At 35.6% G+C, this 23,542-nt stretch overlaps 1 protein-coding gene across 1 annotated transcript in view; it reads left to right on the forward strand.

Moving 5' to 3' along the window:
• LOC136243811 (NACHT, LRR and PYD domains-containing protein 3-like) overlaps positions 1–23,542 on the forward strand; it is a 75,620-nt gene that overhangs the window by 43,647 nt on the left and 8,431 nt on the right. Inside the window, exons 3-4 of the mRNA XM_066035421.1 lie at positions 12,929–13,161; positions 13,252–15,172. Of these exons, the coding sequence (XP_065891493.1) occupies positions 12,929–13,161; positions 13,252–15,172 (2,154 nt within the window). The remainder of the gene's footprint in view (positions 1–12,928; positions 13,162–13,251; positions 15,173–23,542) is intronic.

A 23,542-nucleotide genomic window follows, 5' to 3' on the forward strand; every position in this document is an offset into this window, starting at 1 on the left:
ACAAGGTAACTTATTCTAGCTGATCTCTCTACAGGGTGATTTGTTTTTATAGATGAACTATCTACAAGGTAACTTCTTCTAGCTGATCTCTCTACAGGGTGATTTGTTTGCAGCTGAACTCTTTACATGATGGTTTCTTTGTAGCCGAACTCTCTACAAGGTGACTTCTTCTAGCTGAACTCTCTACAGGGTGATTTCTTTGTAGCTGAACTCTCTATATGATGGTTTCTTTGTAGCTGAACTCTCTACAAGGTGACTTCTTCTAGCTGATCCCTGTACAGGGGAATTTGTTTGTAGCTGAACTCCCAACAAGTGATTTATTTGCAGCTGACCTCTTTATGTGGTGGTTTCTTTGTAGCTGAACTCACTACAAGATGACCTCTTCTAGCTGATCTCTCTCCAGGGTGATGTGTTTCTAGCTGAACTCTCTACTGGTGATTTGTTGCAGTTAAACTCTCTACATAGTGGTTTCTTTGTAGCTGAACTCTTTACAAGGTGACTTCTTCTAGCTGAACTCTCTAAAGGGTGATTTTTTTGTAGCTGAACTCTCTACATGATGGTTTCTTTGTAGCTGAACTCTCTACAAGGTGACCTCTTCTAGCTGATCCTTCTACAGGGCGATTTGTTTGTAGCTGGATTCTCTACACGGTGATTTGTTTGAGGCTGAACTCTCTACATGGCGGTTTGTTTGTAGCTGAACTCTCTACAAGGTAGCTTCTTCTAGCTGATCCCTCTACACGGCAATTTGTTTGTAGTTGAATTCTCTACACGGTGATTTGTTTGAGGCTGAACTCTCTACATGGTAGTTTTTTTGTAGCTGAACTCTCTACAAGGTGACCTCTTCTAGCTGAACTCTCTACAGGGTGATTTGTTTCTAGCTGAACTCTCTACAGGTTATTTGTTTGAGCTAATCTCTCTACATGGTAGTTTCTTTGTAGCTGAACTCTCTACATGATGGTTTCTTTGTAGCTGAACTCTCTACAAGGTGATTTGTTTGTAGCTGAACTCTCTACACGATGGTTTCTTTGTAGCTGGACTCTCTAAAAGGTAACCTCTCCTAGCTGATCTCTCTACAGGGTGATCTTTTTGTAGCTGAACGCTCTACAGGGTGATTTGTTTGCAGCTGAACTCTCTACATGATGGTTTCTTTGTACCTAAACTCTCTACAAGGTGACTTCTTCTAGCTGATCTCTCTACAGGGTGATCTTTTTGTAGCTGAACTCTCTACAGGGTGATTTGTTTGCAGCTGAACTCTCTACATGATGGTTTCTTTGTAGCTGAACTCGCTACAAGGTGACCTCTTCTAGCTGATCTCTCTACAGGGTGATTTGTTTCTAGCTGTGTGAACTCTCTACAGGTGATATTTTTGCAACTGAACTGTCTACATGGTGGTTTCTTTGTACCTGAACTCTCTACAAGGTGACTTGTTTCTAGCTGATCCCTCTACAAGGTGACTTCCTCGAGCTGATCTCTCTACAGGTTGATTTGTTTGTAGCTGAACTCTCTACAGGGTGATTTGTTTGCAGCTGAACTCTCTACAGGGTGATTTGTTTGTAGCTGAACTCTCTACAGGATGGTTTCTTTGTTACTGAACTTTCTACAAGGCAACTTTTTTCTAGCTGATCTCTCTACAAGGTGACTTCCTCTAGCTGATCTCTCTATAGGGTGACTTGTATCTAGCTGAACTATCTACAGGATGATCTGTTCATAGTTGAACTCTCTACAGGTTAATTTGTTTGTAGCTGAAATCTCTTGTTTCAAACTGATCTCACTGTAGCATAACTTCTTTGTAGCTGAACTCTCTACAGAGTGATTTTTTTTGTAGCTGAACTGTATATAGGGTGATTTGTTTGTACCTGAACTTTCTACAGGGTGATTTGTTTATAGCTGAATGCTCTGCAGGGTGATTTGTTTGTAGTTGATCTCTCTACAGGGTTTCTTTGCAGCTGAGTTCTCTACAGGGTGACTTCTTCTAGCTGAACTCTCTCTTGTTTCTAGCTGATCTCTCTACAGGGTAACTTGTTTGTATAGCTGAACTCTTTACAGAGTAGCTTTTTGGTTGCTGAACTCTCTACACGGTGACTTGTTTGTAGCAAAATTCTTTACAGAGTGACTTGGTGGTAGCTGAATTCTCTACAGAGTGACTTACTTGTAGCTGAATTCTCTACAGAGTGACTTACTTGTAGCTGAACACTGTATAAACTATAAAGTGACTTGTCTGTAGCTGAACTTTCTTAGGTTTACTTGTTTGCAGGTGATCTCTATAGGGTAACTTGTTTTTATAGATGAACTCTTTACAGAGTAGTTTCTTTGTAGCTGAACTCTCTCCACAGTGACTTGTTTGTAGCTGAATTCTCCAGAGAGTGTAGCCGAACTCTCTACAGGGTGCATGACTTGTTTATAGCTGAACTCACTTCAGTGTGACTTGTAATGTTCTGAATCAGTACAGCGATATATTTGTAGCTGAACTATCTATAGGGTGACTTGATTCTTGCTGAACTGTCTATAAGATTAACTGTTTGCAGCTGAACTCCCTACAGAATAACCTGTAATGTAATAGAATTCTATAATTAGCGATTTCCAACCAACCAATTTTTCGCACATATTTTTGCTACTTAAATTACACACCTTCAATAAAGGTTTCACAAGCTGCTGTTCCAGTTAATGGTAGTCAGTGCTTCGTACTTCGTAATGCACTCTACTGGATTAAAATCCATGCGGTATTTATTGAAATATGTCAAATCAAAGTTTGAGAAATAAAAATCCCCATAGGAATCCCATACAAATAATTGCGTATGTAATTCTAATTGGAAGAATACGGCACCGGTGATAGCCAAAGTTTCCAAGTGTTTCCGCGTTAATCTGTGGCAGATGAGGACGAAGAAAGTGTTCCTGGGCAAACCGTATATGCTGATTTCGATTTCGCCGTGTGTTTTTTGATTGGAGGACGATTGACGTTGGATTACGACGAAAATATGGTCCTTTTAAAGGTAAATCGCCATCTAACACTGCTCAGAATTCAGCATTACAATCACCCTGGGCTTCAAATCATCCCTCTGCATCGATGCAAGTATAGTTTGAAGGTGAGCACTTTGTTGTCTTGCGCGGAATTACAATATGATGTTCAAGGTTGAGCATAATCTTTTCAAAAGTGGAGACTGAACAGCCTTACATGGCTTCACACTTACCTGATGTTATATTCTGGTGTATTTACTGCTGTTTTGATCCATTTTATAACAGCTTCAGTGATTGTAATTTTGGTCAGAAACTATATATAATTTCTCTTTGTAGTATAGTGATGTCATTGTGTCATATAATAATTATTATACTTAGTGCTTACAATGTGACAAACAAAGCTGAACAGTGTCCAAACAAACCTATTTTAATAATAATATTGGTCTTTACATTTTGTTATCTGATCGTCATGTTTCTGAAGTATTTGTTAATTGTGATTTGTGATGCCATTACTTACCATGTTATATAATATTACTGATTTTTCTAGTTAGTTATCCTTGAAAATGCATTGGGTACTTGTGTATGCTTAGTATTACACAATACACAGTTTTAATTATGAATCACTTGCTTTATTCATGCAATATTCTGAGTGGTCAGTCTACAAAGAAGTGGTCGCTCTTGAGAGGTTTTTACCCAGCTCATATGCTGTTCTCCATAAAATAGTTATGTGGTGAAACTTTCATGTCATTATTAGTTTCCTATCTAGATTTATGATACTTTGAATATTGTGTTTGGTGCCATGAGATACATGTAAAAAGCATTGAAAATACTGTACACAAAAATCATCACACTGTCAACTTCTTTTGCTTATATCTTTTGATAGAAACCACCAATTGGGGTGGGGTTTGCGCTAAAATGACCCTGAAAAATAGCACAATATTTGTCATACCAATGAATGCATGGAATGTTAATTATTTAATTTAGTTGGAAATCTCTACTATAATGGAGTAAATAAATTAGCTGAATGCTCTATTAGGGTGACTGTTCTATTAGAGTATCTCGATCTCGCATTTGCTACACGGAGTTGGCTTTCGAATCATAACTCAGTGGTTTGTAATCCAATTCTTCTATACTACTGCAAGGACTTTCAATGAAGATTATTCCAGCTATACACCGATTTTCAGCTCATTGCTCTAAGTGGTTTGCCTAGTAGGCGTGAAAACTAATACTTTTTTGTTCCTAAAAATCGATCGCGTAATTGTGACACGGGTTGGGTTTTGTGTCATATCTCCGTGGTCTTTATCTCGATTCCTTTCAAACCACCAAAAGGCACTCCTACGATGGTTACTCCATCTACATAGCAATTTTCAACTCATTACATGAAGCGGTTTACCCTGTAGGCGTGACAACAAATCGATCTTGTTTTACGCGAATAATCGGTCATAACTCCTGAATCATTCATCGGATTTGCACCAAATGTGATGCTAGGATTCGCCTTTGGACTCCCCTTCTGTGTGCCAAATTTCAAGCGATCGGAGTACGCGTTTGCGTTTTATAGCAATTTTTGCAAGTGTGCGAAAAGACGAAGAAGAAAAAAATAACGAAGAAAAAAAAACGAAACTTTGGCCACTCGTATCTCGGAAATGGCTTGAGTGATTTCCATCAAATTTGGAATGTAGACTCCCCTAGCTGGCGGGCAACTCTGGAGCAAATTTGGTTCCAATCGGATAAGGTATCACCGAGATACAAATGTGTGAAAATGACGTTTTCTTTCTTCCTGTCAATATACTCATAGTGTGGCGCGCCGGCTTCTTGGGCCGCACGACACACCATCGTGTGTCTTGATATCATGATATTTTCCTCATCATATATCGTGATAGTAAAATTTCAATACTGCCAGCCCTATTTAGATTGCAGTTTACATTGCCTATATATGTGACCTAATTTAGAAAATCGTTGATCTACACACAATAGTACTTCTGTTAAAAAACTGCATTTAAAATCAGTGGGTAAAAAAATGCATGCTACAGAAAAAACCTTATGCAAGTTTTTATCACTTTGCTGGTCGGTGAATTGACACTCCAGTGGATAAGTCCTGGAAATCATCATGTTCCCCTGTTCATAGGGAGTTCAAAACATCTCCATAAACAGTGGGTTTCTGAATTACAGACGTTTGTTTATGTTGCAGTGACGAAGGAATTTCCGATGATTTTTCTTCAATGAATTTTCCTTCCTTCGGGATCACAGAAAAATACCTTTGGCCAAAAATTATACCTTGGTGGATTCACAAATTCATGCAAATACAATGAGCAAAGATTCATTTCTGTACGCCATTGTATCAGTAAGCTACGATCGTTTATGTAGGCGCCTGTATATTATTCTCTTGATGTCTTCCGTACATATTGATTTATTTACTCGTTCGGCTGTTTACTGCTGTATTTCCCACACTGCTTAACTTATGAAGCTGAAACCTAGCTAGTCCATTCTTCTGACCCTGTATATAACAAAGAATCAATAAAACGAATTTTGATAAATGTGTGTATATCAACGGTTTTCTAAAATTAGGTCACATATATAAAAAATTAGAGGGATTTTTTGGTTTTGAAATAATCAAGGTAGACAGACAGTTATTGCCTGGAAATACAAGGGATATACTAATTGCAAATACAAATTGTGTTTCTATGAAAGACTTTAATCCTAATCCATGCATTTAATTGTGATGGAAGGTAAAAATGAGAAGGCCAGACCAGAGAAGCGAGAAATGGAAAGCTCAAAACAATGAAGTAGCAATAGTAGTGATGACAGCAAAGCATTTGTATTGGATGGCTGGGAAATTGTGGATCTGTGGACATATAACATTGCCAAATTTTATGTGGTTCAATGGGTGTAATGACCTAAGTTATGTTGTTGTCTTTACCATAGGTGGCTCCAGGATTTTTGGTGACTGGTTTCTGATCAGCTGCATAGCTAGTAGCTTTGCGCCAATTATGCTGGCATAATTTCAAGCATAATAGGCTAGCAAAAGCATAAAGCATTATGCCAGCATATTAAATAGGACAATTTTCAAGAACTTAAATTAAAATGAGCTATGCATGCACCAAAATACTGCACAACAAGAACAAACTGCACATTATTACTGCATTTCATTTAAAAAAACCTTTCAGTGTTATTATTTTTACTATTTCTTGACTGATTGTTCACACTTTATGGAAATAACATCGAGATACTCTAATAGAGCAGTCACTTACTCTAATACAGCAGTCAGGAAATGCAGATATACTCTAATAAAACAGTCAGTTCTCGAACATAATCTTGATTTTGAGAGCATAAATTTGAGCATAATAGGCTGGATTTTTGAGCACTGCTCAAAAGCATAATGGGTAATTTTCAAAACATAATTGGCTCAAGCCTAATAGCTAGACTTTTGGTGAAGATCAAAAAATTAACTGATAAAGTACATAAAAATCACTTCACTGTTTCTCTGAATACTGTGACTGCTTTATTAGAGTGATTGACTGCTCTATTAGAATATCTCGATCTGAATATATTGTGCCTTTGCAAATCTATAAAAAATATACTTTGACTGCTTGAATACACTTGGCCAGTTTTTGGCAACCTCTGGAACCCCCTTGGAGCCGCCTCTGTTCACTATATTCATTTTGCTTTCAGTATAGCTATTATATTTTCTCTTTTCAATTACTTGTTCTAGTTGTTTGTTTTTTGCCAATTAGATACTAAACTGTGACCACAGGATGCATAGTTTCTTGTTAATGTTTCTGTAATGTTTTTGATTGGAATGCTTCGGTACTCTGTATAAGCTGTCTTTAGTTGCAAGTAGTATATATTGGCAGGGGCTTAAGCCAGTTTATTAGTAGTAGGGTTGGGCAATATTGAAAATAGTGCACAACGATATAAATTATCATGGATGTATTTATCACAATATTTGATATTATCACGATATTGCATGCAAATTAGAAAAACCATAGTTTTTCTCTTGACTCGTATAGCTGTGTCCATCCCAAAAACAACCCTTAAGCTATAAAAATTACATACAACATGTAATTTGCTGCATTTGTTTTATTAATGGTATTTCATTTTGTAAGCAATATATCACAATACATCATGAACTTGATATATCTCAATGTGTAAAAATAACTTCGATACGGTTATCGTCTTATGCTAGCAACGACATATCATTATATTGCTCAACCCTAATTAATAGCCATAATTTTTTGTATGACTGGATCTGCAAAAAGGGGTCTTATAGCCTTTCCATTTGCATTTACTTGGCAATCCATAGCTTGACTTGTGTGTGTGGTACCAGCCTGAAATTTTGTCTCCTTACACTCAAAACATAAATGGATTAAACACATGACCAGTCAAACTTGGAAATTTGGAAAGGCTATAAAAAGACCCATTTTCTTAGTCCCAGTCACATATTAGACAGCTTCTGCTATATACATATAAGTGCTTCTGTTATATTAAGACTCATGGTAGTGAGTTGCATGGCCAAGGAAAGTAAGGTGTTCAACTACTGGATTCCTGTATAATGCTAACTTGTCTGTCGTGCACCCAAAATGCATTGGCTTTTCATGGCCACACACCACACTATCTTGTGTACTGATAGATCTTCCAGCTTGAAATTGGAAACCAGTCAGCAAATTTTCTAGAACCGCCTTGGTATCCTATTCCAGAAGACGTGTACCTCTGAAAGTGCTCTTAGGTTCAATTTTGTCATTCAGATTTCATAATTTTATTGTATGGCCATTCCCCCAGACTCATATGGTTTCTGTTGTTTGCTGATTTCTGGTTTGGATCATGCAATGATTACATGTTATTTAAGAATATAATTATGAAAAAGGCAAAGTCAAGCATATCAATGGTGTTAGGCCTGCTTTCCTAGAGTTGCAGCTAGTTGGTCATTAAATAAATAGGATACAAAGCACAAGCCCTTTGCACAAGCACAATGAATCCTTATAAAATTGGCAATACTTTCACACTATTGAGAGCAAGCCAGAGATGTATATGAGAAGGGGCATTTGTGGGTAGCACTTTGACTTTGTTTTCCATATAACCCCAAATAGCATGCAATCATTGCATGATCTGAGCCACTTGGTAATTATATTGCAGAAGGCTCCATCTCACATATCAGTGGTTTTTATTTGTAGCTCAAAACATGGTGAAGTTGAGCAAGTGTATTACACTTGAGTAGACTAGCACAAAAATGCACAATAGTTCAGATATCTTTACTTGACGAAGATAACACAGCGTGGCCATAGCAAGGGTTATGGGTAGAACAATTGTAGAATTACCTGAATACTGACTCTGTGCTCCAGTCTGCACCTTTCAGGATTTCACTGGTTGTCACTGCTGATGGAAATAGGTTTGGAGTATATATGATACAGCAGACTCTCCCTTAAGGGTCCTCCTAAATGACACTGCATGCACGTTGAGCCTTCTTAAAAGGGCAGTTTCTAAGATCCCTGTGGTTCTCTATCAAAACAGGCTCAATGTGCGAGGAAGTTGCTGTGGATAATCATATGCATTATTTCCAACAGGACTGGGTGGCATGGCTATCCCTTCCTCACTGGGGCACTAGGATAACCTGAGCTTGCCTTTGCAGCACCTGAGACAGGACTCTGCCCATTAAGCACTATGGAGCATTCGCATACACTTTGAATGTCTCCCATTGCTGCATGAATGCATCTGTTGCCTCTGCCAGCTCCAGCTGAAGTGGAAAGGTAGTTGAGTGGATAGGTGAGATGAAAACAGATCCACCTTCAGTGGTCCCCACTTCTGGTTTATCTGTTGGAACAACTTGGGGTAATATTTCGAGTCTGTCCTGTCTTTCAGTGATCTGGATTCAGCATCTGCCACAACATTCACTATCCCTGGTATGTACTCTGTAGTCAGAATTATTTATTTTGATAAAGCCTACATCCACAGGACCTTGGACAGATCCACCAGTTAAGGGACACTGTGCCCCATGTTGTTGATATATGCTACAGCTATCTAGTTGTCCAGTTATAGTAACACTGACATTCCTTTGAGGTCCTTTAGGAATGTTTATACTACCAAGGTTGTAGCCAGTAGCTCTACATAGACAGTTTAACATGGACCCCCTGCCCTAGTGCCATTGCAAACTACTCCCCATGGCCAACCCTGGAGAGAGGCATATGAGGTGATAATTATATATTCTGTTTTTTGTATAGTAAGCTTCTCTTGCCATCAAGTTAGCTCCTCTCTGGCTGAGTTGACAGTGGTTGTGGTTACTCCTCTGGTTGTGGTTGTAGATCTCCTTGTGGTTACCAGTAAAATAGAGGGGTAGGGAGAATAGCCTGTGACACTACATACAGCTTCGATTCCCTATCAATTGAGCTAACTGTCACACAGTCACCTGTGACCGCTGTACTTCCCTCAATTTTTATGTGATGGAGTTTGTTTCCCAGCAGACTTAGCTGTAGGGAGGTAGAATCTACTTCAGGCCTAGAAACGTTATCTGGTGATTTGGAGTGGTGACATACTTTGGCACATTAATGATGAACTCTAGCCCTGTGAGCAAGAACATCAGCACTTCTAGTTGACTTTCCACCTGAGCTGCTGTGTCTGCAATCACCAGAATGCTGTTTATGTATATGAACTATCATTCATACCCCACATGACGTGAAGAAAGATTGTAACAGGCTTCACCACTTTGGTGAAAACCCTTGGTGCACATGATAGACTCAACGGTAGGCACATAAACCAATAATTTACTTCTCTCACCATGAACCTCAGGTATGGTTTGTGGTTTTTATGTACTAGAATTGTTCACCATCCAGTCATTTGCCCTGAGTAATTCCTTGAGTAACCCCATGCCTGCCAGTTAGAAGTGTGGAGTACTACCCATTCATTCAGTTTCTTGAGGTTGACTAATTTAGCACCCTTTCTTGGGAACTAGGAAGATGGTTGACTGAAAGCCATTGTGATCTATGGGGTGTTGCAATAAGGTAATTGCTTTCTTTCCTAGTAGCGTGTTCATCTCTAATTAAATCAGTGAGCTTTAGTGATGAACCAATTAATTGGTAAATAATCAAATCAGTTTATCGGCCAAATTTCAGCAATATAAGTATTGGTAATTATTAGCAGATTATTTAGCCAATTAATTTTACTAACCCTGATGGAGACAAAAATAAAGTGGCAATTTTACAAAATATGTGTGAAATTTTGGTAAACTTAAACATCAGATCAGTTATCAGTATCAACCATTATATGATTTTCAATATCGGTTAATCGGATAATCGGCCAAATCTCTTATTGGTGCATCACTAGTGAGCTTTGCTCAGTGGAGGATATATGTAGGAGGGTTTGGCCTGTGTCCGTGAACAGGCAAACTTGTGAACAGGATCTGAAGTCCCTGCACACAGATCAGAACCCACCTTTCTTTTGTTAGACAAAGCACTTTCTGAAATTGAATTATCTTAACCTCTTGGACACACAGAGAGACAGCAGTGCCGTCTGTGGCTTTGTGAAACCTTTTTGTATAAGCTGTACAAATACAATTATGTAACTGGATTTTGGAAAAACGATCCAAATCGCTCATTAGAAGTTTCAAGATAAATGGTTTTACAGAATACATGTCAACAAAACTTACCAAGGATAGCAAGTACACATATGAAATTTACATGAAAGATGCATCAATCTATTACTTTTCAGACCACTTCCAGTGCATGTAGCTGCTTGTAGCGTTTCCCACCAAATAAGATAGAAAATCTAAGCAGTTGGACAAGCAAAGTAATATCTTGAGTGGTGGAGGGTGTTGGGCATAATGGGAAAGAGATAGACTTCAAAAATTGAGGAAGACCATGATTGGAGTCCAGACATCAGATTACAGGCCGTGCTGGGTTCTTAGTGGCTGATATGCAGCAGAATCAACAGAAAACCCATTTGGCTATCAGTATCAGGCCATCCACCAGTAAACCACTGATTCTTACCAATACATGCCCTGCACAAAGCTAGAAACCACCATTCAAGCTCACCACATCACTCAGAAAAGACGTCTGTTTAAATCAGCCTTGAGTAGTTTGAGTAATGCCAAGGGTCAAAACTAGTAGTATGATAGTGTAGCTATCCACTAGTGGTGTTAGTTTGATTTTGCTTCATGTGTGATTTGAAGCAGTTTTGTAAAATCTGCTCACATATGATATGGTTGACACATTCTATTGATGATAAAAGATTGCACATGAAGTTCCCTAAAAGTCTTTATCTGGAAGAGATGAGTAGCATTCTTGTCTGGAAAAGCTGGTCTATGCAGGGTTTTATCGCTGGAGAGAACAGCCCATCAGATTTTGTAGCATAAGAAACAAATTCTTATTGTAGTCTTGGAGGATGCCCCACGTCCATACTGATGTACAACAGTGGGAGGCATTTCCCAGGGAGGTGAGGCAGCTTTTTGTGCACTTTTTCACATCTCCATGCAATGGCTAGCTGTGAGCCATCATTGATTGTCTCTAATATGTGACTGGATTTTGGAAATACATTCCAAACAACACAATAAAAGTTTAGAAGTAAATGGTTTTAAAGAATTCAAGTCAGCATAACTCACCAAGAATGCATCATCATTATGAAATTTACACAAAGATGCATCATCTGTTACCTATCAGACTACTTCCAGTACTTGTAGCTGCTTGTAGAGTTTCCTGCCAAATAATATAGAAAATCTGAGCAGTTGGATGAGTTAAGGAGTATCACGAGTGCTCACAAAGAGGGAGGAGGGTGGGGTAGACAAAAGATAGACTTCTAAATGGAGGCAGACTACAATTGGAATTCAGACACAGGATTATAGAGCTGTGCTAACTTCTTAGTGGCTGATATGTAGCAAAATGAACAGAAAAAAGTCTGGCCAACATTATCAAACCATCCACTAGTAAACCACTGATTCTTGCCAAGCCAGACTCTTCACAAGGCCAGCAACTGCCATTTGAGCTCTCCACACCACCCAGAAAAGACATCTGTTAAAACCAGATTTGAGTAGTTTAAGTAGTACTGAGGGTCAAAACTAGTAGTATAATAGTGTAGCTATCCACTGGTGACATTAGTTTGATTTTGCCTGATGTGTGATTTGAATCAGTTTTGTAAAATCTGGTCACATATTTCTGTGAGAAGCCCCGCTGCATCCAAGAAGTCAACTTGGATGTGAGAGAAAGACCGTCATTGGCTTTAGTTCTAGATCTCTTTGAGCATTAACCAGCAATCATCTTATCCACATGGGGAGGGATGGCAAACAGCGTGTCTGGCACTATGAACTCATGCCAGAGATTCCTTCTATCCTTATTCTCCATTAGAGAGAAGGCCATCTTTAGTAACTCTTCATTTTGGTCCCAGCACTGGATCATGTCGTAACTGGCAGACTCTACTGATTTCTACCATACGTTGTGGTCTTCCTCCTCCGATTCCAGTTCCATTCTCTCAGACCATGATATCCTTGTGGGAAGGGAGTCGTCAAAGTTTCCTGGCAGCGAGGCTCTTTTAGTCAGCAGGATACTGAATACCACACCAGAATTCTCTTCCCATGCCACCCTTTTGGGTTTTTTCTTTTAGTTCTACACATCGGCTGATGTGCTAGTCAACTGCTTCTCCATTAGCTGGAGCAATTCCTGCATCAAGGCAAGTACGTATAGAAGAAGTATCATCAGACATCACTGATCACATAAAGTCACAAATCAGTAAGATCAACAGACCAACACTTGCAAGCCAAAAATAAGCCAACAGTGTCAAAGCATGGCAAATTTTATAAGGGTTCATTGTGCATGCACAAAAGCACACATGCTTTGTATTCTATTTATGTAATGACCAACAAGCTGTAACTCTAGGAAGCAAGGCCTAGCACTATTGATATATGAGACGGAGCTTCTGAAATGTAATATTGTCAATCAAGGGTTTTAATTTCAATTTGTTTGCTGTGCATAGCATTTGCATATGCTTTTGTTTGCAGGTTCAAGACCTCAATTGAGGGATGTACACAACCTTGTTACACCTGACTATGCAGCCCACTGGAGAGCAATTAGTACTCAACTAGGATTAAAGGTTGGGTTGCTGGATACAATAGATCATGATCATCATCACAAAGCTGAAGATTGCTGTAATGCGGTATGGGAGCAGTGGCTTGACATGGATACTACTGCATCATGGAGTAAGGTAATTGAAGCAGTTGAGTCATCAGCAGTGGTGAGTGTGTTACATAAAACTGCAGTAATAGACAATTCTACCAAAGATACTGTATCTGAACCACTTACTAATGCACGTAATCAACTACAGGAGTTTTATACCAATGAAAGATACAAAGGTTCTGAGGATGATTGGCCTTCCTATCAACCAGAGCATTTTACTAGTGTAGCACTTATTCATCATAGGGAAAAACATGTTACTACAAGAGAGGTGATTGCTATTGCTAATGTATTGCACAAAGGGGAGGTTAATGTGGGTTGTGCTTCTAATGAAAACCAACAAGGGTCATCATATTTACAATATTATGATTCTAAAATTTCTACAAACATTGCAGAGATTTTCTGCAAGTTAACATCACACACATCACAAGGTGAGCAAAAAGTAATCTTAATTGAGGGGTCCCCTGGAATCGGTAAAACAATCTTGTCTAAGGAAATTGCTTTTCAGTGGGCTAAAAATAAACTTTTGAATGAAAAAATGCTACTTTTCTTAATCTTTCTTCGTGATCCTTATTTACAAAATGTTCAAACGTTAGAGCACTTTGTTTGTTATGCTATAAGCTCTACTCAAAGAAATTCGATGGTAGCATCAGTTGAACAATATCTTGAAGAAACATCAGGTAAACACTGTGTGGTGGTATGTGATGGCTATGATGAAATCTCTGAAGAAGTACGATGCAATTCTTTTATTTCTAAGCTTATCAGTCGTAAAGTTTTGAAGCTTTCTAGCTTGGTAATCACGTCACGTCCAACCACATCAGCCTGTCTCCATGGCATTGCTGACCGTAGAGTAGAAATTTTAGGCTTTACTAAAGAAGATAGGAACAGATATATACATCAAAGTTTAGCAGGCAACACAGTTGAGATCAGATTAATCGAGGAATACTTTGAGGTTAATCCTTTTATAGATAGTTTATGTTATATTCCACTAAACATGACCATTTTAATATGTCTTCTCAAAGAATCTCTAGGGACTTGTAGTGGACTTCCAAAAACTCAAACAGAGATTAATAAGCAGTTTACTTTTGTAACAATTGCCAGATATTTAAGGAGACATCACAACCATATATTAACTGTTAAATTTCTTCAAAATCTTCCAATGCCTTACAAGGAACAACTAGATAATTTGGCTAAATTGGCATTTGTTTTTCTTGGTAAAGACAAGATTGTTTTTAATGATGATGATGTAGCAAATGATTGCCCAGACTGTGTTGGAAAATGGGATAGTCTAGGTTTGCTGAAAATTGTAAAGTACTCTAGTTTGCTTGCAGATTCCACAAGTTTTTCATATAATTTCCTCCACTTTTCTGTACAAGAATATTTGGCAGCATTCTACATTGCTTCTTTGAGTGATAAAAAGCAAGCCAAAATTTTGAAGAATTATTTCTGGAATTCAAAATATCTTAATATGGGAATTATGTACTTTGGATTAACTGGTGGTGACTCTGTTGCTCTAAAACATTTTCTATCTGGAAATAAATTCTTTTTTTTCAGTAAATTTTTTGGTGCTAACCAAATTGAAAGAAGAGTATCTGAAGATAAAGTTAAATGTCTTCACTTATTTCAATGCTTCCTAGAAGCAGATAATGATAAACTGATACAAAAGGTTGGAAAAATTTTAGAAGATGATACAATAGATTTAAGTAATAATGCTTTATTACATAAAGATATTCATATTTTGAGTTTCTTCCTTGTAAGATCAGCTAACAAAACGTGGAGGAGTTTAGATTTATCAGGTTGTTACATTGGTGATCAGGGCTTTGATATTTTTGCCAAGTCATTTGCAGAATGCAGCAAGAATAGAACAACAATTAAGGCTGTATATTTGCCTTACAATTACCTAACATCCTCTTCTATCAATGGAATTATCAACCTGATTCTCTGTTTTAAAGTGGAAAAGATAACTCTAAGTAATAATAATAATATTAACTATGAAGATTTTGATGATAAACTTTTAAGAAGCTCTATTGATGACAACAGAGTCATTAAGATGGTAGCTGAAAAGACGGAAGGTTGTGAATTAAGCATTTACTTCATTAATTGCAATTTTAATTTAAAGGAAAATGTAGTGTTATGTAAACCTAACTTAACATATGATTACTATTTTTGGAATGCAAATATTCAGCTATGTGATATTAACACATTAACAAGTGTTCATTTTACTTGTTTAAGTGTATATGAAGATAGTTTGAATAGTAACAAAGAAGCTGTTGACATAGCATCACTGCTTCAACAGTTATCTCATCTTGGTCAGTGTCATGTTGAATATGTATTGCAATCTAACACTAGCTTGTTTGCTTCCAACACCAAGATAACAAAGATTACACAGGCTCTTAAGAATAAATCTTTATTGCGACATGAACATCCAAGTAATGATCAATGGAAAATTTTTGACCTATATCGCAGCTCAATCAGTGATACAGGCTTACAGGTAATCATACCTTATTTTATAAAACAAGGCCACATAATGTATTTTGATACATTTAATATTTCAAAGTGTAGCTTGACAGAGTTATCAATTAGCACCATCCTTGATCTTCTTAAAGGTTGTGTAATAAGAAAATTAATAATATCTGACAACTCCATTCCTAATGGTTTGTTGCATAAAACTATATTAAGAGAAGTCTATGTACAAAGTAAATTACTTAATTTTTCAAAGCAAGTTCCAATTGCATTATTCAATAATGATGAAACAAATGCTTTAAATACTGGGACAGAGCTAGTTTACTCTGTAACAAAGTATTTAGTTAACTGTAATATTGACGCCGATACTGTAACAACAGCAAGCAATTTCAATGACAGTTATGTGTCTTATGAACTGTTTCTATCAAATGTAGAGTTAATGAAAGAAGATGTTGAAACCATTATGGTACTCTGTAAAAATCCTTTTCTAACTATGAGCATATTTCAAATGAACATATCTGAAGAACTTCAAAACAAAATTGTGTGCACACTTCAAAACAGTAGAAAACATCATTACTCATATGTTTTAACTTCAGATTCACAGCTGGTAGCATATAAAGCAAAACAAGAGAACATCACTGAAGCCTATAAAAATAAGCCAGATATTCACACATTAGAAATAATACAGTGTGAGTTAGATTTTTCTGAGTTAAGTTTATTGCACCCTATATTTAAGAACTTTTCGAAACAGTGGAACACTATTGACTTGTCAGGTTGCAGTATAGGAGATGAAGGTTGTGATGCTCTTTGCAAGTCATTCTTTCAATATACAGGTTACATTAATACACTAAATTTATTTAACAATGGTTTAACTTCCATTTCTGTGAATTGTCTTGTAAATTTATTGCGGCACTGTGTTGTCGAAAAAATAATTTTAACAAGTAACAGAATATCAGGAAATGATATCTATACATCTTTGTCTACTAATTATTCTTCAAATAATGTAATAATGAACTTCACAAACAAAATTCCACTTCTGATAATTGTTAGAGTGCCACATCTGGACAATATGTCTTGCATATATTTAGTCAAATCTTCTGTTTACTTACAAGTTTTGCAAAAAATGGTAAACAAAAATGGACAGTTTTATGATGTATTCATTGTAGATGATGTCATAAAGGAAATTCATAATACAGTGCAGTATTATGATTCATGTTTGACAGTATATCCTATACCATCAGATATCTTAGATAACCAACTGAAAATAATCAAAGCATTTAAACAAAAGCAAATTATTGCATCTATTAATGTTTCCTTCCTAAATTTTACTGATACTTCCTTCCATGTGCTTTGCAATCAGCTGTTTAATCCTGAGAGTGTGTTGAAGTATATCACACAACTTAACCTCTCTGGCAATAAATTGACATCATCTTGTCTTCAACCAGTTATGGAGTCTCTACAGCATTGCACAATTCAGCAAGTAATAATATTTCAAAATCATGTTCGGAATGTAGAGGTTATAGATATTATTACAGACTATTTTTCAAATAGTAACATTCATAATTTCAGGTTAGGAATACCACTCATGGTCATAAATAATTCAACCATATTTCAAACTGGCTATACTGGCATGCTATTTTTGAAAAATATCTGCAAATCTGATCATATACATGAACTTATCACTGCCTATTCACAAGGCTTTACCATAACTGATTATGTCATCTTTTTCACTCACAGTAACATAATGGTTGATGATTTGAATGATTCATTATCCATACTTTACAATACCTTGCCTCATAATACAAAGATTGTTGTCTATGAAACTGATGTTGCAGATGAAGTAGCTGATAAGATTGCTAAATTCCTCACTAAAGGTTTCACTCAAGGTGTAGGATTTATTTTAAGCTCTATAACGAAGCTACTGGTCCATAGCTTCTTTTATGAAGGCATCACTTCAAATTTATCAACTGTTTCATCGCTAAACACTTTACAAATAACAAATTGTAAGTTGGAACCAGATCAACTTAAAGTTACATTTGATGCTAGTTGTATGTGCAAACACATTAATTTGTCAGGATGTCACATAGGAGATGAAGGACTGAAATTATTTTATGTCTCAGTTTTAAGGAGCACAAGTATACCCCATATTGATACACTGAACATTTCAGTTAATAGCCTCACATCATGCTCTATCCGAACTATTATTAAATTACTGAGTGACTGCATTGTTGAGCATTTGGTAATTTCTGGTAATGACATTGATGATGAAGAGTTTAATCAAGCCTTGTGTATTCAGCGCAGTACCAGTAAAAATGTTGCAAATTTTTTTAATGCCATTCCATTAGTAGTTAGAGGTACCGTGCTTGATGAAGACATTACTGTTTGTAATGCATATATCACTGCAATTGAGACCACAAACATGGTTTGCTCTTTAGTAATAGATGACAGTGCTCAATATTACTACATTTACTATTTGGATGGAGAAAAGAGAACAGTTGTTTCATTTAAGAACAAAAATATGAGTGGGTTCATTGGTCAAGCTTCAGCTACTTTGTTACCCCTGATCACAAATAGTGTAAAGTTAATTTTTGAAAGAAAACTTCAAGAAAATCTTGATATAACTCAATATAATTTTGATAGTCGAGTTTTCAGCTCACTCTGTATGATGATTTTTAATAAACACAGCTTACTCAGGCACGTTACTACATTGACTTTGTCATCTAATCAACTGTCAGTAGAGTGTATGACAAAATTTGTGGACTGCCTTCAGTATTGCTGTTTTGATCACATAATTATTTATGAATATAACACTATAACAAGTTTTGCAGAAATTTTGTTCAAGCGATTTCATGAAGGAAAGAGTATTCTCAACAGCATTGCAGGAAAGCCATTAACTTTGATTAACTATACTTATTTAAACAGGAAAATAGCCAAAAAGCATGCAATCACTTTTTTACTAAATTGTGAAGGGACCACACATCTTACAGAAGTTATTACTTCATTACAATATAAATGTGATGTGGAAGCTCACAAGTTGGTGCTGTTTAATTTTTTATCGAAGAACCAAACTTCAATTGATTTGAACTTCATACAGTTAGTTTTACAAAAGTCTGCAATAGTTAGTCTAATGATATATGAAATAGGCATAAAAGATGAAACAGCATTGGAAATAGTTGACGTTTTACAAACAATACAGGAAAGAGTAGAATTTGTTTTAACCTCCAAAACAATGTTCATGGTCTACAGAACCAGAGACACTAATTTTTTTCACTCAATAGCAAATACTTCATCTATAGATACTTTTGTTCTTAAACTCTGCGTATATTCCCAAGAAACATATACACATATCGGGCACATTCTGTCTACCATGATGGAGAATCTAAAGAGGATTACATTATCAAGGTGCTACCAGTACCTTAATGATCATATTTACCAGGAATTTAGTAGAATGTTTTTCCATGATAGAGCAGTGATACATTATTTGAAGAAACTAGATATTTCTCACAACCACATTACATCATCTTGTGTGAAAGCAATTATTTCATCTTTAAGAACTTGCATCATTGAAAAACTTGTTATATCTCATACTGAACTTAATAACAAGCTTGTAAATTCAGTTTTTGTATCAGGATATCATCAAGGAGATGATCTTCTTAATTTTATTAAAGGAGTACCACTAATTATTATTAACATTGAACAAGGTGACCAAAATTATTTCACATCATTTGTGGTAAACTGTGCAGTCAATGATAGCTGTATTAATCTGCTCTCAGATATTTCAGACTATGAAGTTCATCACTACAATCTCTTTCTGTTAAACAATTGCATTAAAAGAAAATATGTGGACCATGCGACATCATCACTTCAACACTTGATTCAGAAGGTTGAAGAGTTGACTTTGTTCGGAACTGACTTTACAGATGAAATAGCAATAGTAATCAATGATTGTTTATGCAAAGCAACACAAATGACAATTGAATATTTTCTTGTATCTGACTCAAAATTGATAACTGATCTGTCAAAAATGCTATCAACACGTAACAATCGATTAATTGATATTGTAGGATGCAGTATTGGCGAAGAAATGTTTGGAATGTTTTGCAAATCAGTGTTTCATGAAGTTGATCATATCAGAGAACTTGATGTTTCAGCTTATCAACTTACTTCAGTTTGTGTCAACATGTTGATTAAGTCTCTTCAAAACTGTTCTATTGAAAAGTTGATACTAGTAAACCACAATAATGTTCTGGATAAAATCACAGATGTTGTCTTTGATGTATATGCTACAAAGAAACAAATGCAGAACTTTACTTCAGGAATTCCTTTGATAATACTTTGTTATACCAAAGATGATAAGAACATTGAAGTTTGGGGTGGCTTGTTTTGTGTCAATATTTATGTAAATGATGAATTTGAAAAGCAGTTTTCTCGGATATTGGTGAATAACAACTATGCTCAATTACAGTGTGTGTTCATAAATTTTTTCAGTAACAACCAAAGAATGATTCCAACTACAAGTAAATATTTGTCTAATTGCTTTGCACGTAAGAGCAACAAGGTAATTTTGTATGAAGCTGACTTGTGGGATGAGACAGCAAAATGTATCTTAGAACAACTCACAGCAGTGCAAGAACAAGTTCAGTATGTCTTAGTCTCACCAAAAATGATTTTAGCTTTTAGAGCTTGTGCAAGCTTAATCATTAAAGCTATTTTTGGTGCTTTTGCAAAGTACCCTTTCATTTCTATGATCAAGTTAAAATCTATTAAGTTCTGTGAAAGTCTACTTTATATTATTCCTTTTTTGTCTAGGAAATTTAAGTATCTAAAAAATCTTGCCTTAATGGGGTGTCATTTAAATGATGAAAAATATGAGCGATTAAGTAAATCACTATTCAATAATAAATCTGTCATATCCTACCTAAAGGAGTTGGACATTTCCCAGAATAACATTAAATTTTCCAGTGTTATATCATTAATCAATTCTTTACAATATTGTGTTGTTGAAAGACTTGTTGTACCTGACAAGACAACTAATGATGATCTTAGCAATGCTGTCTTCTTTAAAGCATACTCTAAGGGAGAAAAGATTGTTAATTTTATTACAGGAGTTCCATTAATCATTATTAATTATGCAAACAAAGCTGATGGATCATCCACATATGTGAGTTGTTTCAAAGCTTTTCTTATAGATACAATAGTCAATGAACAAACGATTAATCTTATCAGCGATGCATCAGGCCACAACATTTATCACTACAGTTTATTTGTAAAAGATAATGCATTATTGTGTGATTTCAATTATATTGCATTGGTATTTGATCACTTGATGAAGAAGATTGCATACTTATCCATATTTGGAACTGACTTGATGGATGAAGTTGCACTAAAAATAGTACACTACCTTAAAGAAGTGAAAACAAATGCTGAATATTTTCTTGCATCACAAACAAAAACACTTACTAGTGAAACAATGCCAACAAGTACTCTGTCAATGTCTAGGGCAATAGTATATAAGGATTTAACACAAATACCAGAAAATTTAATTGAGCCCACAGGGATGTTTTGCAAGTCACTGGCTTATTCAGAAATTTTATATAATGGTACACCAACAAGTGCTTGGTCAGTGTCTAGGGCACTAGCATATGATGAATTTAAACAAATACCTGATGTTTTATATGAGCTCGCTGGCATGTTCTGCATGTCACTGTCTTGTTCAGCAGACAATTTCTTGAAACATTTTAGATATCTAGATCTCTCATCATATCAATTTTCCTCAGCATATACAAAATTGCTTTGTGATTCTCTTCAACGCTGCTGCATTGAACAGTTAGTATTATCAGTTGAAACAGCAAAACACATAAATGATCATATATTGGATGGGTACTTTGAAGGGAAGAGGTTGTATAACACTACGTTAGGACTCCCACTAAAAGTACTAAGTGGTACAGAGGAAATGCCTGATGATGTAACATACGAAATAGATATATATTTAGTAGAGATTTGCATGATTGATGAAATGTTAGAGAATATTGCAGAAGAGTGCTATAAAAAAATACGATATATACTTTTAAATGCCTCACAGAAGATGTGCATTTTATCGAACAGATTTTATCTAAAAATTCCATTTTGTTCGTTTTTTATATGTGAGCTGGGTCTGCAAAATGAAACAGCATTAGCAATTGCAAAGAAGCTGATAACAGCAAGACAATATGTGTTAACATCAAAGACATTATTGTTGGCATACAATGCCGATATGAGTTCAATTATTAAAGCACTAAAATGTAATACACTTATTATTACAATTAATCTAAATGGATGTAAAATCTCCACTTCTGAATTTAAGGGTATGTTGATTGCAAAATTTAAGCATTTGAGAAATATTTCCTTTTCTCATTGCTCTATTGGTTGGACAAATCACAAATATGATTTTTTATATGATTCAATTTTCAGTACTGGAGCAAGGATATTGTACTTAAAACGACTAGATCTTTCAACATTCAACTGTCAATCATTGCATGTAAATACAATTACTACAAGTTTGCAATCTTGTATCATTGAAAAAATTATTCTATCTGATAATAGGTTTAATGATGAGCTTGTTAATGCCATATTCATCAGTGCTTACTACAAAAGAAATTACATTGTTAATTTTAAAACAGGAGTTCCATTGATTGTCATTAACATTGTCCAAAGAAAGAAATCATCAACAGATGTTAGCAATTTTACTATATTTTTAATGAATGCTGAACTGAATAATGTAATTAACACTATTATTGATGTGTCAGGTTATGATGTCCAAGATTACAAACTCTTTCTTATAAGAAATAATGTGTTAGAAAATTCAAGCGATGTATTTGTGCAGTTTCAGTATTTACTACTGGTGCTAAAAAGTGTTACATTGTTTGGGACAGACTTGATGGAGGATTTAGCATGGAAAATTGCTACATACTTGGGCAAAATTTCTAATTTAAGCATTGAGTTTTCTCTATTCTATAAAAATACTTCCTTGACTAAAGTCAAAAATATTCAACGTATTTTGAGCATTGCAAAAGGGGGAAAGATACGTAACATAATAGATACTCCATTAATATTATCATTGACACTAGGATGCCAGTTAGATTTAATCGATATTTCTTATTGTAATGTTAATAATAATGAGTTCATGATTTTTCAGGAGCTTTTGTCACGTTATTGCACAACAATTAAAGTCCTTGATGTTTCACATAATAGAATACCTCCCAGTACACTTTCAAAGACAATTATGGATTTTCATGTGAAGAAATTGCACCTTAATGGAGATTTTTTTCATTTTCAAGATACTATAACTGAATTGCTTCCGAATGTAAACCATAATATAGAAATTAAATTCTCAGAATGTACTATTTTTATTATTTGTGATGAATCAGGTATCACCAATATTTTCAATCTGGGTTTGTCTGTGGAAAATATACTTCATATCTTTGTAATAAATCGCAGCAACAACATGCAAAACAATCAAATAGATATCATACTACAAACACTTAAAGTAATACCACTACCAATTTTATCCAGTGTTAATTGGTACAGCAATTCATTTGAAGGTCAAGATATCATTAACTTGATAGAAAATTTGATGCATATCAACCTATTCATTGAGGGATGTGAATTTTATTTTAAAAGTGTTGTATCTGATAATCAGTTCAAAAACATTCATGGAATTTTGTACTCTACATCAGAGTATTGCAGCAGTGTGCTAATGCAGTGGACACCACCATCTGTGTCAGAGACGAAGTACATTGAGTTCTGTTTTGAAGACCTAACAATGATAAACTATGCGAAGATAATTGCACAAAAATATTTAATTGGTCAAGATCTGTGTACATTCAAAATAGCAAATGCTTACGTTATTGAAGATGTTGTAAAAGAAATTGCTACAGTAATCAGTAATAGTGATGTTTTGGAATACTTGGGATTGGTTAATCTCATCATACATGATCGCA

Source organism: Dysidea avara, chromosome 2 (assembly GCF_963678975.1).
Source record: "Dysidea avara chromosome 2, odDysAvar1.4, whole genome shotgun sequence".
NCBI lineage: Eukaryota > Metazoa > Porifera > Demospongiae > Dictyoceratida > Dysideidae > Dysidea > Dysidea avara.